This window comes from Wyeomyia smithii, chromosome 2, assembly GCF_029784165.1.
Source record: "Wyeomyia smithii strain HCP4-BCI-WySm-NY-G18 chromosome 2, ASM2978416v1, whole genome shotgun sequence".
In the NCBI taxonomy this organism is placed as follows: Eukaryota; Metazoa; Arthropoda; class Insecta; order Diptera; family Culicidae; genus Wyeomyia; species Wyeomyia smithii.
Genome location: NC_073695.1, coordinates 221,358,182 through 221,371,676, shown reverse-complemented (window position 1 = coordinate 221,371,676; position 13,495 = coordinate 221,358,182). Strand labels below are relative to the sequence as shown.

General features: G+C 38.3%; 2 protein-coding genes across 3 annotated transcripts; both read right to left on the bottom strand.

Annotated features, from left to right (window-relative positions):
- Positions 1-773: 773 nt before the first annotated feature.
- On the bottom strand, positions 774-5,123 carry LOC129723829 (tudor domain-containing protein 3). Its single transcript, XM_055678285.1, has 5 exons — positions 4,888-5,123; positions 4,671-4,758; positions 2,533-4,341; positions 1,734-2,405; positions 774-1,663 (listed from the first exon to the last, which is right to left on the bottom strand). The coding sequence occupies exons 1-5, from the start codon at positions 4,920-4,922 to the stop codon at positions 1,229-1,231; spliced, it is 3,039 nt and encodes a 1,012-aa protein (XP_055534260.1). The 5' UTR covers positions 4,923-5,123; the 3' UTR covers positions 774-1,228.
- Positions 5,124-5,721: 598 nt separating this feature from the next.
- Positions 5,722-7,134, bottom strand: LOC129723830 (CLIP domain-containing serine protease B4-like). Of its 2 annotated transcripts, none has more exons than XM_055678286.1 (4): positions 7,017-7,134; positions 6,732-6,957; positions 6,376-6,677; positions 5,722-6,313 (listed from the first exon to the last, which is right to left on the bottom strand). In XM_055678286.1, the coding sequence occupies exons 1-4, from the start codon at positions 7,072-7,074 to the stop codon at positions 6,024-6,026; spliced, it is 876 nt and encodes a 291-aa protein (XP_055534261.1). In that variant the 5' UTR covers positions 7,075-7,134; the 3' UTR covers positions 5,722-6,023. The 2 variants fall into 2 exon arrangements, with proteins under 2 accessions (XP_055534261.1, XP_055534263.1); XM_055678288.1 differs by having other exon boundaries at positions 6,732-6,954; positions 7,017-7,130.
- Between the last annotated feature and the right edge of the window lie 6,361 nt (positions 7,135-13,495).

Genomic DNA, 13,495 nt, shown 5'->3' with positions numbered 1-13,495 from the left:
AATGGAGAAAAACAAAATAGTGAAAATGGTTGAAAAGCATAAAATCCCTGGTCCCTTAACAACGAAGACGTCCTTGTCATAACTGATATCTCAGAACAAGGTATGGAGTGCACCCGTTCTCGGAGATATATTTCAGGGAGCTAGCTGATAACAGAGAAAGTTTTTGAGCCTTCGCAGGATGGAAGCACGAATTGAAGAAGAACCAATGGAAGGAAACTACAATATCGCACGCTAGCCTGGGGGCTAATGGGGGCACATTTTGCATGTTGTAGGATAAGTACAACGATACACCACCGTGCCCCAGTGCTGAGTCGAGAAAATATCTAGCTCGAAAAGTTCCTCGACTTGACCGGGAATCGAACCCGATATCACAACCGTGTGGGAGAGCTAGCCGACCGACATCGCTAACCACAGAACCACGGGGACCACAGGAAACTATGGGCCCTAATACAGAAGACTCGACTCGACCCCGATCCTTTCAAACCTGCAGAGTTGCTTGAAAAAGCGGATAGGCTAGGTAGATTCTCACCTAGAATGTGTATGCAGATGAGCAGACGCTGGTCTACCAGAATGAGTACTGATGAATTACAATTACAACTGGGTACCATCAAATGAGGTTGTCACGAGTCGTGAGCTACACGACATAGGATACACAAGAATACCACAAAGACCAATTTCAAAACTAAATAATGATTATAGCATGATGAGGATCGATATCTACTTTCATCATGCCCAAATAAAATAATTACACTAAAAAAGCATTAAGAGACATGTACTTTTTTCAAAAATGTTATCATGTATTAAATACAACATATTCTGTAAATGGTTATATGCATTTCGATCCATATACTCTAATTTTCATTCCACCGCCAACAAAGCGTTACCCTTTGCCGTCTATAGAACAAACTGTGCACTCGACGTTCACGAGGAATTTACAATACAATCTAGTATCATGCCGAAAATGTTGTGAAAATGTGTCGAACTTTTTACTGAGTGACATTTTCGAAACAGTAACAATTTTATATAAATAAACAGAAAGATCAGTACGAAAATATTCCCATCTTTTCATCCCCTTCTTTTCACTTACGTCACTTTTTGTGAACACAACAAATCGTGCGACAAAAAAAAACAATTACATGAAAAGCGATTCTCTGTTGTAACAACACGATGATTCGTCTTTCTGTGTCTTAAGTGGATAATATGACGATCGATTTACGGTAAAGGAAAGTTACTTCCGTTGAGCCGGTGGAACATACATTGGCCGTTGTTCTCGAAACTTTGAAGGCCTATGCTGTGACTGTGGCTGTTGATGGACAGGATGCTGATGATGCGTATAGTGACTTGATTGGTGAGGTTTGTATCCATGACTAAAATGCTGCGCGGATTGCCCATCCACTCCGGGAGCTGGATAGGCACCAGTTGGCGGTTGCGGAGGTGGCAGCATAGGTACTCCCGCAGGAATATGCGGTGCAGTTGATGGATGCTGAAAGCTAATAGTAGCCGGCGGTGGCGGATGTACATGTGGCGAAGGAGCGGGACCCGGCACACCAGGGCCACTAAGCTGGATGCAATCGGTTTTGAGAACTTCCTCGTAGTTGCCATACTCCAGAAAGCACACGACGAATGTGTTTTCAGAAATTCCAGTGATTTCGGCATTATAAAACTGAAATAGTAAAAAGCAAAACTTCGCTGTAAAAAATTTGCTGAAGAAATCTATGAAAATAAGATCTTACTACTCCATCTTCCCAATATTTCGCGAGACATCGGTCACCGATTTTCCAGTTAGGTAAAACGCCACTCGATATTGGAGGAACGCTCGAAACTGGCTGCCCTGTCGGTAATACAGTCGGAACTACGGCTGCAGTCGGAGGCATGCTAACTCCACCTGGCTGAGCTGTTGCTACCAAATGTGTTGTTTGTAGTGCATCAAACTGTTGACTTTTTAGCACATTAAGTGCGAACTCATTAGTCTGCTTGTTTTGGAAACCAACAATTTGATACGGATTGTAGTTGAATCCGTTTGGCAGTTGAAAAAAATTCTTCGCTGGTACTGGAACTTGGGCTGTCGGTGGTGGTGTCGGGTCACTCATATTAGCTTGGGCTTTAGGCAGATTCGTGGCATGCGGATTAGTGTTACTGTTATTAATCGGCTTACTAGAGATTTGCATGTTTGCAGTGGCTTCTGTTAGCTGGGTCATCTTGTTGTTATTATTGACCGCAGGTGCCGTATTTGCGTGCTTGCCGCCAGACACAAATGGCGGTAGATTTTCCGTCGATTTTGACTGTTGCGAATTGTGCATCTTTGGTTGGGGCGGTTTTCGTCCCTGTGCTGTTGCCGTTCCCGATGGAGTTGCAGGATGTTTTTGCGAATCATCCTTGCTGTATCTGATTCCTCCTTTTTGAGACTGTAAAATGTATAAAATCAATTAGTACAAAAGTTTTCAGTCACAGACTGGCGCACCCTTTAAACTTATGCTACAACATGTAACAATTATACTTTAGCCTTAGAAAAGTAAATTTGAAGCAACTTACCTTCAAGTTAGTTACATTATTACTGTTACTGCTAGTGTCATTCGTACTGCTCGCCTGACCATAATGGCTGTTCGTACTAGCGTGATGTGAGCTTTGATGATTTGCTGCAGCGCTGTTTGTAGCGTTATAACCCTGCACTTGCTTCTGGCCTCCAGCGATGTACGATGGCTGTTGCTGGGTTGACTGATATTGTTGTGGTTGAAAATGACCCGATGCATTTGACTGCTTTCTAGTATCGGATTGGTTACTGTATTTCTGAGATCCTTTAATATCTGTTTGTCCATAGCCATAGCTTGCATTGGATTGTTTTCCACTACCTGGATATTTGGACCCATGGCTAGCAGTGGATACATTGTTATTATAGCTATCATTACGATAGTGCGACTGCTGCTGTTGCTGATTTTGGTGTGGATTGTAGGAAGACATTGACTGATTATATTTCGTTTCATGGCGACCTTGTTGATATGTGTCACCAGCGTGATTGTTGTTACTGGGCGCATTCGGAGGACCCCGATAGCGGCTGTTATTGTAGTCGTTAGATTGTTTATACCCAGCGGTGGCATTGGTATTCGATTGATGCGATTGTTGCTGATGTGAACCGTAGTTTCGATTATTGGGACCGGGGTGAGAGTTCCTGTTGGCAAAACTACTGGAAATATTATTTTCAAATCGCTGTTGGTTGTAGTTTTTGCCAGGATTATTGTACTGAACGTTGGACGAATGGGATTGGTATTGGGCTGATGAACTAGCGCTATTCGCGGAGCGATTGCTTGGGTACGTGTTGTAATGGCTGCCTGGATTGGCGCTCGGCCTAGTTGAAGGTTTCTCTGCTGTTGGCTTGCTGTCCCCCACGTTTGAAGGTGTTGTTTCTTTGCTACTACTTTTTTTGTTACTTGTATCACTTTCCGGTAGAATATCCTCCAGAAAATCAAAAAGACTAACCTTAGAGGATGGCTTTGACGATCCTTCTGGCTCCGAGTCTCGCTTATTTCCGACTCCACGTCTGCCCAATTTTTGCGGAGGTTCCACTTTGCCAGATTTAATATCATTTTGCTTTTGATTTCGTTCCTCTATCCTCTGGAGATTACCTAAAGCACGGTTCACATTATTGCGAGTAAGTTTGAGAGCATGCGTTGCTTGATCCTCCGTAAACCCTTTATCCATGATCTTCTGAACATTTGCATCAACCATTTGCTTTGCACCTCCTCCAAACGTTTTGCGCGTTGCTAATTTTGTCGCCTCAGCAATTGCATCCTTCCGCAATGCATTAAATTCTGCGTTTTCCTTCGATTCATCTTTCTCTTTTGCCTTCAAACTTTTAAAGTTTCTTTCGGCAGCAACAGTTTTCTGAATCTTCTCTCCAAACCCAACCCATGGTGGAGGTCCATTTGCACTCAGTTGAATTCTGCCACCTTTGGCATATTTCGCCATAGTGCGGCTCATTTCCCACTTATCTGCCAATGCTGGAACTCTCCCGCCCAATACACTCACATTGTCATCGCTCAACAGTAGTAAGCCTTGTGAAACTTTTATGGGTCCATTTTTCAAGTAAATCTTCGTTCCTGGCGGCGTATCCAGACTCAATGATAGAATCGTTCGGTACTCTAGGCCGGTATACTGCGTCTGTCCGTCGGTCAAGATCAACTTTAGCAGCCGTGGTGCTACCTTAGATTCTTCATTGGCTTTTGGCGCCGAAATATTACGAATTTTCAGTATCTGCACCACGACGTTACCATCGAATGTTTCGGACTTAGTACTACGGCTCGAAAGAGAAGCAAAAGCTCCGCCGCCGATTTCCCGCAAGTCAACCTAAAACAACAGAGAAATGAAATTCTATCAACTATACATATTTATATATTTTATTCTTCTGCTCTATATGATTTATTCCCTAATCTATTAAATATATTTTAGTTTCTACATTTTAAATTTTACTCTGTGTTAAGCTGAGTTTAGAATAATTTAAAACAGATTAAAATAACTTACAAAAATCTAAAGACACATTGAAAAAGTTTGCAGGAATTTAAAATAAATATTTAAAGGTATATTTATAGCAATTGACTAAAAGCTTCATATTATGTTCATCAGAACTCTGGTGCCACAACTTTCTTCATTACTAAAACATGAATGTGAATACTTACATCGAGAGCCAACTTAATGACTTCCTTAGGCCCTATAGATTCTGTAGTGCCTTCGAGCAATCGTTCCAATCCGGATGAAAGTAAATACCTTAAAATTGAAATTGTATATCATCATCCAACAATCGAAAGTGTAGATAATCGTCTCTTGAACTGTTGTTCCGAGAAGTTTTCGAAGGCTACGCACTGGCCTTATAAAAATCAATACTTTTTGCCTTACCATCCGTCTTTTTGTAGCTGCTCGAGCAGATCCATTTTCGATCGGGTCAAGCTGTTATAGGGCAATTAGTTGCGGTGTATGCAGCGCAAACCCAAATTTATCGAAACTGATTTGGACTGTATGGCTGTACGAGATTCGCCGTGGCTTTTCGCCACCAAAAGCAGGAAAAATTAATGCTGTTTTACTCCTAGTTTTCTTCCGCTTGACACTTGGTATGTGGACGGCGACGGCAGCGTTGCCATTTGAATCTGTTTATTGTGTGTTTTTGATAATATCAAGACGTTTTAATATAGGTGAGGTGTTTGTAGATGCACAGTGTGTCCATGGCCGAATATTATATTATACATAGATAAAATCAATTTTTACTCAGGACCAATAATGATTTTAAGATTTTTAGAACGTGACGAAATTGTTGATAAAGCTGTTATCCACCGTATTTATTATCGTGTTTAGAATAAAAGGAACGATGTGTAACGCTACTTATTTTGAATGTACAAAACAAATTGCGGTGTTAGAGCGCTACGTAACAGTCTCTCCTGAACCGGGATTCGAACATACAATGACTGGCTTATTAGACTAGTACCGCAGAGAAAAAAGGATTTATATAAAAACATTTATATGAACAGAAGATAACAGAAGTTTTTGTCACCAATGGTCTGCAACAACTTTTTCTCTAAATTTCTTTTTTTTTTAATATTATATTATTTAATATTCGATTGCTATGGAGTTCACTAGTTATTTACTTTTTGTTTCATCTAAAATTGTTCAAACCATTCACGGATGATATTTTTAAATAAGCTCTATCGAAATGATATTTAAAGAAGATGGCGTTACTTTGTTTTAAACACAAATGTAATTTACATAAAGTTTATGTAGCTTTCGCAAACTGATGAATAAGAATATCACCATCTCGTATTATTTTGTAGCCTCATCATACTTATGCATAAATAAAACGATTCTCCGAGCTCTGTGTTTTATTTCTATATCTTTTAGTTTTAGAAACGCACGATTGTTACTGTCATTTTTGATCACAAAATATTTTCATATCACACTATATTGAATATATTTATTATCTGTGCATGGATATGTGCCAATGAAATGACAAAACTACGGAATAATCAACCAAAAACAAAGTTTTATGTTAAATGACTGGTAATCCAATCCAAAAAACTCGTTACCCGAGTGTATACTCCGGGTACACCTTGTCGTCCGCAGCCATATCCCCAGCTGACAATGCCATACTCGTAATAAACACCATCGACAGAGGCTACTAAACCGCCGCCTGAATCACCCTGACAGGTATCCTTGCCCCCTTCCGCTCCGGCACATAGCTGCGAAGCAATTATGTCTTCATCGTAGGTTCCATCGCAAATGACATTGTCAACACCTTTCAAAGGAACGAACAATTTGAAACGACTTCCGTATTCTAAAACAAAGTTATGTGAGAGTATTGTAAAGTATTTCGTAGCAAATGTTATGTAAATGTACCATATGTTCCATTTCTATGCTCCGTATTTCCCCAACCAACAGCAATGAATGTAGTATTATCGGTGTCCAAGGCTTTTGCCGTTTCCGAAAATGGCAGACAAACGGGTGATATAAAATCCGTGAAATTCACGCTCTGGTTCAACTTAATTAACGCCACATCGTTGATTAACGTTAGTTTGTTGAATCCCTCGTGACTAACCATGCTTTCAATTCCAACATCAATCGGTGGATCAGTGCAAATGGATTCAGAGTTGCAATCTTGATCACTTGCTAGATCCCACTCGCCCAGCCGTATGCGATCTCTGTAACACGCGTAAATTTAATTCAATGTTTCCGATAGCGAACCTGATTCTTACACTCGGTAGTCCTCTGTTAGCCCATCGAGACAGTGTGCAGCAGTAAGGACGTATCGATCCGAAATCAAGCACCCGCCGCAATGGAATAAATCCGATTCATGTCCAGATTCTCGAAAAACCAAGATAACAGTCCAGGGATAACTATCGATGTCCGTGATGTTTCCGCCGTAAATCCGGTCTGTGACCATAGTACCACATTGACCAGGTTCTGGTAGTTTGTGTGCTGCTAAACATGTCATAGAACAATAGTACATTAAAAAAAAGACATAAGCAAAAAATTATTACCTTTTGAACATATTGCATTCACTAGCAGCAGAACCAAGGAACTTGTCCAGAAATGCATTTTGATGAACTGATTGATCCCAGGGACTCAGCAGAACTGATTGCACCGGGCTTCCCCATGTTTGCTGCGAGTAGAACCAGTTTGATTTTTAATAAGGTACATATATACACACAGATTTAAATCGTCCGTTTCATTTTTCCGCGCCCGTGCATGTATTGTTTTAGTTCCAATATGCTTATCAATATTGCAAGACAACGTGATGTGCAGTGAGCAGTATTTCATAACTGAATATAAATACTGAGAATTATATAAAACTCACTGGTGGGTCAATTTGTGCTGATTATTCTAGTATTCTAATATCTACAGTAGAATCATTTTCAAGAATGCGCTTCTATGGGTGCTCTTCTGCTACAAATCAATCGACCCCCTTTTGATTTGATTGAAACTTTTCACACCTATTTGACTTAGGAATCTGAGTATTTCCGTGGGTGAAGGAATTTTTCAGACTCAAAGGTAATTTTATGAAAGGGAGTATGCTTGTTGGCATAGGCTTTATTCAGATCATTGTAGCTCAGAAACATAGACAGGTATTCCTCGAATTTACGCACATTTTCGTTTTTAGAATGTGCGTAAAAGTTGTAGCAAGATTTCGAATACATTTATAACTTAAAAATAATTTCCGTTATCAGAAATTTGCGAATAAACATGTAGGGGAACATAATCGTATAATCGAGGTTTACCTGTACACCATTAAAAAAAATTTGTTTCTAATAGTAATTTCAAATCACGAACCTTTTGGCGACAAACATTCTAATGCATTCCTTTTGAAGATATCTCAAATTTAAGGGTGGTAAATTAAAGTTCTTTATGAATTCTTTTTCGTAATTTATTTTTGATTCTCCAGCAAAAAAGCATAGATTTATTTAAATCATTGTAGCACAATTCAATTTTTTACAACAATCAATAAGATTGAATGAAAAATTCAGAAGTTATCGTCATGTTCACTTCCACGAATGGCTTTTCCAGAAAAAAACTCCACCATGTATATTTTATCTACAAAGCAGCAATAGTTTTCTACAAGTTATTTTCAGACAGTTTTTCATGCAACCAAAGGTTCCCGAACTGCAATAATTTGAATAAAACCAATGCAAAAATTGTTAGACCCGCGGGAAATACTTAGTTTACTAAGTCAAATATGTAACGTACTTCGTAAAACAATGAGGCTTCTACACGACAATCCTGTCATCTAGCATCAAATACAAGAATCCCATGTCAGTCTGTCACTTGTGTAGTGTTGACCGTGTTAACATTCAAAATTTGAGAGTGATACGAGTTACTATCGTGAAACCATGGCTTCGGGTCTGGCCTTGCATCATCGCATTACGCGCAAAGATCTTTGGACGAAATAGATCTTTCGATACCAATCCTAAAAAAATGTGGAAGTGTTTTTGTAAACTTGTTGATAGGTGTAGCTTGAGAATAAAACTAACTAGGGGAACTGCTCCATTATTCATCTCATTAAGCCGATATTTACGAAGAATGCACGGATTAAACACCAAATTTTCACGAAATCATTGAACAAATAAACTAAATACGCTTACGTGCTCTTATGGAATCGTTCAGCATTGTATATTAAGTAAAATTAGCTAGATTCATCCCGAATTTTGTAAAACAAACCATTTCTCACAACGCTTCCATTTCCATCTCAAAACTTGAATCACTGCTCAATTATTTATCTCACGACGCCCCCATATTCATCACACTGTCAATCATGAATGAATCACATTATCATGAATGAACGTAGCCGCAGCCCGTCGTAGTAGGTTACCTAGATATCCGCTGTAGTTGTTTACTTGCAAAACTGGTAACCTAGGTAACTACAACAGTGCTGTAGATTCATGTCAATTATGTCGGAATAATTCAACATTTTCAGTATGATTTTTTCGTAATAACAGAAAGTGATTTGACAACTTTTGATTTTCTTCAACGCAGTGAAAACAGATGAAAATACATACAGTTGAAATTTAGGAATTGTAGAAATTTATCTCATATATTTCTGCTAATTCAAGCTTGTTTTAGGAAATTTGAGGTGAACATTCCAAAGATTATAGTATTCTTAGTGTAGTGAGTGATTTTGTTTAGTGATTAAAATAAAAATGGTCCGCTAGTGATGAAAAAAACTTTGGTTGGTTGCTGAACGAGTCCCGTTGTAGCCGTATAGAACAATGCTCGGATTTTGTTTTCTGAGGTAGGTGATTGAATTAAATGAGTTTTCGAGTGCAGATGCCCGACTATAATATTAAATTTAGTGCTTTTGAGTGAGTTTTTGAGAATTATACTTTATGAAGAATCTAAAGTGAACTAAGAAGAATCCATTTCATGGATTAGCAGATTGGAATTGTGTTTTCATGTTGTATGAGATGAATATATGGGCTGAGATGAATAATGGAGCAGTTCCTCTAGATGGTTTTATATTGCATAGTTTTTTTTTCAAATACTCCTTGAAAATAATGCCGCATGGGGTGTCAGACTTCTTGTGATGAATAATTCATTGACTGACAGAGGGCTACATTTTAAGTTTCTTGTATACTCTTCCTTATAGTGGTTCTAAATTCAAATTTATAGTATTAGAGCAATTTAATTACTTTTATTTGAAAGCGGAAAAAATTTCCTGCTAGAAGCAAAAATGTTTAACAGCAGTGCTGTTTCAATCGTATTTGATGTTTTCTCACAAATAAACGTAATTACTATTATTATTGTTTCAGTACAAGATAAACCTTCGAACCCGCTCTTCATTTCATTTATCTACATCAACTTTCTGTCTGCTTTAGTTTTTGAGGAATTGTAATTTTTACGCTGCATGTCAAAATTCACGAAAACAAAAATTGCAATACAATGCAGAAACGAGATCGCAAATGTATTCTTCGAAACAAGAAGTTGCTTCAAATTTTTCACTCACATGCAAGGTCTCCACCGAAACTCTGCCGATTGTTTTTACCCGTGTCTTTTACTTGTATCCAAACTCGCGTACCAGTCCCTTGTCCTACATAGCGTCCAAAATGACTAAGTGAACCTATTGTTCGACTCGCATTACACTGTACAGTTTTGACGTAGAGCTACGTCTCCCGAAAAGTTACATAGTTACATGGGGATTTTACTTAACGAACTAATTTCATTTTTGTCATATGACCTACATTTTGAGTTTAGTAAAGCGTGCAATGTGTGTAATTTGCGAGAATGCGAAAATGAACGGGAATAGAAGGTGTGACTTTAGACTTAGGAAAAATTTCCCTCGTTCAGATGTGACCCGTCCCGTCTGAAATTTTTTCTAAGTCTTAAGTCACACCTTCTATTCCCGTTCATTTTCGCATTCTCGCAAACTACATACATTGCCCGCTTTACTATGCATATGGATGTAAAATGACAATTTTAACGGAAAAGCGAAAAATATATTCAATTTCAAATGATAATAAGTCGGTTATTTTTCAATGAATTTTCCTCGTTTTTCGGCAGTAATCGATTGAAAAATCATCTGTGCTTCTACCCAAATGTTGAAAATTGTAACTTGATTATTCGAACTATTGTATCGCTTATGGGGTAATATCCATCAAAAATTTTTTTTCCTGTCATTTTTTTATTGGCTTAAATCATACTATTCTATGATATGATCGATATCGTGTTTCAAATTTGAAGTATAGAGGCCGCTGCATCAAGTTTCGACCGTTGCAGCGTCTCTACAGCACGTGATTACTTACTCAGCCGTTCTCGTTGTGTACGTTCTTTGTTTGAGTTTTTCTATAATTTTTAACCGCAAGTTATATTCAAAAGTAGGTACTTAAATATGAGATACAAGTTTGAGTTTTGCGTGGGATCGGACGCCAACCGCGTCAGAGTCGCTGAGCATCGCATGTCTGATATCGCGAAAAAGGCTTGGCGCAGCCTTACATCTGATAACAAAAAGGAAGAAGAGGAAAAAAAGCCCAGGAAGAACAACTTTACGGCGCAGGGATAGCTGACTGAAAACAAAAAAATTATTAGTGGCTTTATCATTGCGATTCTTAAGATTTAAAGCATTTTGAAACGTTGAACGCGTTTTTCTCAAAACCATGTTTTCAAAATCGGCGAGCAGTAGAACTGAAAAAGTTTACATCCGATCGACTTAAAATTTTAACTGTAGCTTCTTCATTGAATTATCTAGTGAAGTACACACGATTTTGGCGATTGATTAACAACAACAAAAGTTATAAACGATTTTTTTTTGTCGAAAAAGAATTTTTTTTCCAAACCGTTGTCGTTTTGCGAAGAAAAATTTTAATAATATAATCATGTGTACTTCACTAGCGACACTTATGTAGATAACGAAAAAAATTTTGTTTTGGTTGTAGGTGGTGTTGGGCACGACTTCCACTGCTCGCCACGGAAGAACTTTTAAAAAAAGCGGTTTACGGCAATCGCTGCACAGCCGCCATTTTGTAAAAGAATAGCAATAATTTTTTTCCTATTTTCCAAGAGTTGCTTAATCCAATGATATATTATTTTTATACCTTACATCTCAAATGTCCTTTAAAAAAAATCATGAAAAACCTTGTTTTTTGAGCATTTGGTGGATATTACCCCTTAATGCGTGCTTTCCCCAACACGATCAACAGAATTATATACCTAGTTAACCGAGAATGCTAAATCTTTGAGCTAAATAGGAGCCTGTTTTGCTCAAACCGATCATTTTACTAGTAGTTGGCGACAAGGACGGTGTTACCAGAAGAATGCCTTATTCCCACTATCGGAGATAGCATAGTGATGCGATCAGCATCATATCAGATATTAACCCTCTAGTGCCCAAGTTATTTTTCAGATGGACTTCGGTAAAATCACTATGAATCTCAGTAAACATTTTTTAGGTATTTTTTTAAGCTTTTTAGAGGTTTGACTGAAGCCCGTCTAAAGGCGGCATTGGACACTAGAGGGTTGAATTAATCAACATTGGCCTTCTGAGGACAAATTTAACATTTAAATGAAGAGTTAATTCTTTCTAGATAATTGTTTGCACTTCATTCAAAATTTTGGAATTCTTTCACAAAAACGGTTGTAAATTTCGCTTCATCTCCATATCTCACCGCGAACTGTTTTTTCCTTTCAGCAATAAGAAACACCACCCAACAGCAACTTAATGAAATGTTACGTAACTGACTGCGGCATCTTCTGTTTTTTGTTTCCATACGACACTAAAACGCATAATCAAGCCTTAAAAATTGTCAAGCACTCTTTATACAAACACTGTACTCTTTAAAATTATCATACCTTGTAGCAACGCAGATTTCGATTGATTTAATCGCTCGTTTGATGCTCGCTTTACCTAACACGGTCAACAGAATGCTATACCTAGCTAAGCGGGAATGCACTATTCTTATATTTTTATCTATACTTTTTATCTATATAAGTGCCTGTTTTTGCTTAAACTAATCATTTTACTGGTGGATGGCCACTAGGCAGGTCCTAACTAAGCAGCAGTGGTAGCGAGTGCCAGCAGCGATAGTGGTAGCAGCGTCAGCGGTGCAACGAAACTTTCTTTAATAAAAAGCAGCATTTGTACGGTAGCGGCAGCATCCGAAGTAGATGCATTGGCTGGCACTTCCTTCAGTAAAAAGTTCTGCCGTATTTTGGCAACACGTTTTTGGGATGCTGGCAATCATAATCTGCCTGGCCGCGTCTAGTTTCCAGTGTGAATGCAGCCTTCCACTTTGTGCCATCAGAGGGCCTTATTGACATTTGGTATTATTATTTGAATCAAATGTTTACAAGATTTTAAAATATTTCGTTATCTTCTATGCTATTAAACAAATTCGTCATACGCAAACTCACCAAAATTCTCGCTGTCGGCGCAGCACATATCCATATAATATTCGATTTTAAATTGAACAACAACTTGCCTTTTAGGACAACCAGACAAATAAATTTTATATGCATGCGAGAACTGCACTTCAAATTGGTTTCCCTCGATCCTACATTGGATTCTACTTAAACCTATACATATCTCTCAAAACTTATACTAAAAATGCATGCAACAACTCAATCATTCAAAGAAAAAGCAAAACATTGGTACCCACTCAACAATGTTTCGTATCTGTAGGGCTAATTGCTCAACGCAAAATAAACATTCTTCAAACACGTAGTCGTAGAGGACTGACATATATCTTACATCTGTACATTTACTGACAATATTCACAAAAAAAAAACAATATTTTGTGTTGCGTCTAATCCCAGCTTGCCCGATAACCAAAACACATCCCCGGAAACCAAGGCTCGGTGGATACCTTGGAAAACTCAAGTTATGTAGCATGCCGTTTGACTCAACATTTTGAAGTCATCAATTTCGATCACGATTGGTTGAGTACACGTGCAATTCTGGTGGCAAAAGACAAAAATGTCGACAGTTCAAATTTAATCATTCAAAACGAAATACCCTGGTTACTGAGGACTAAAG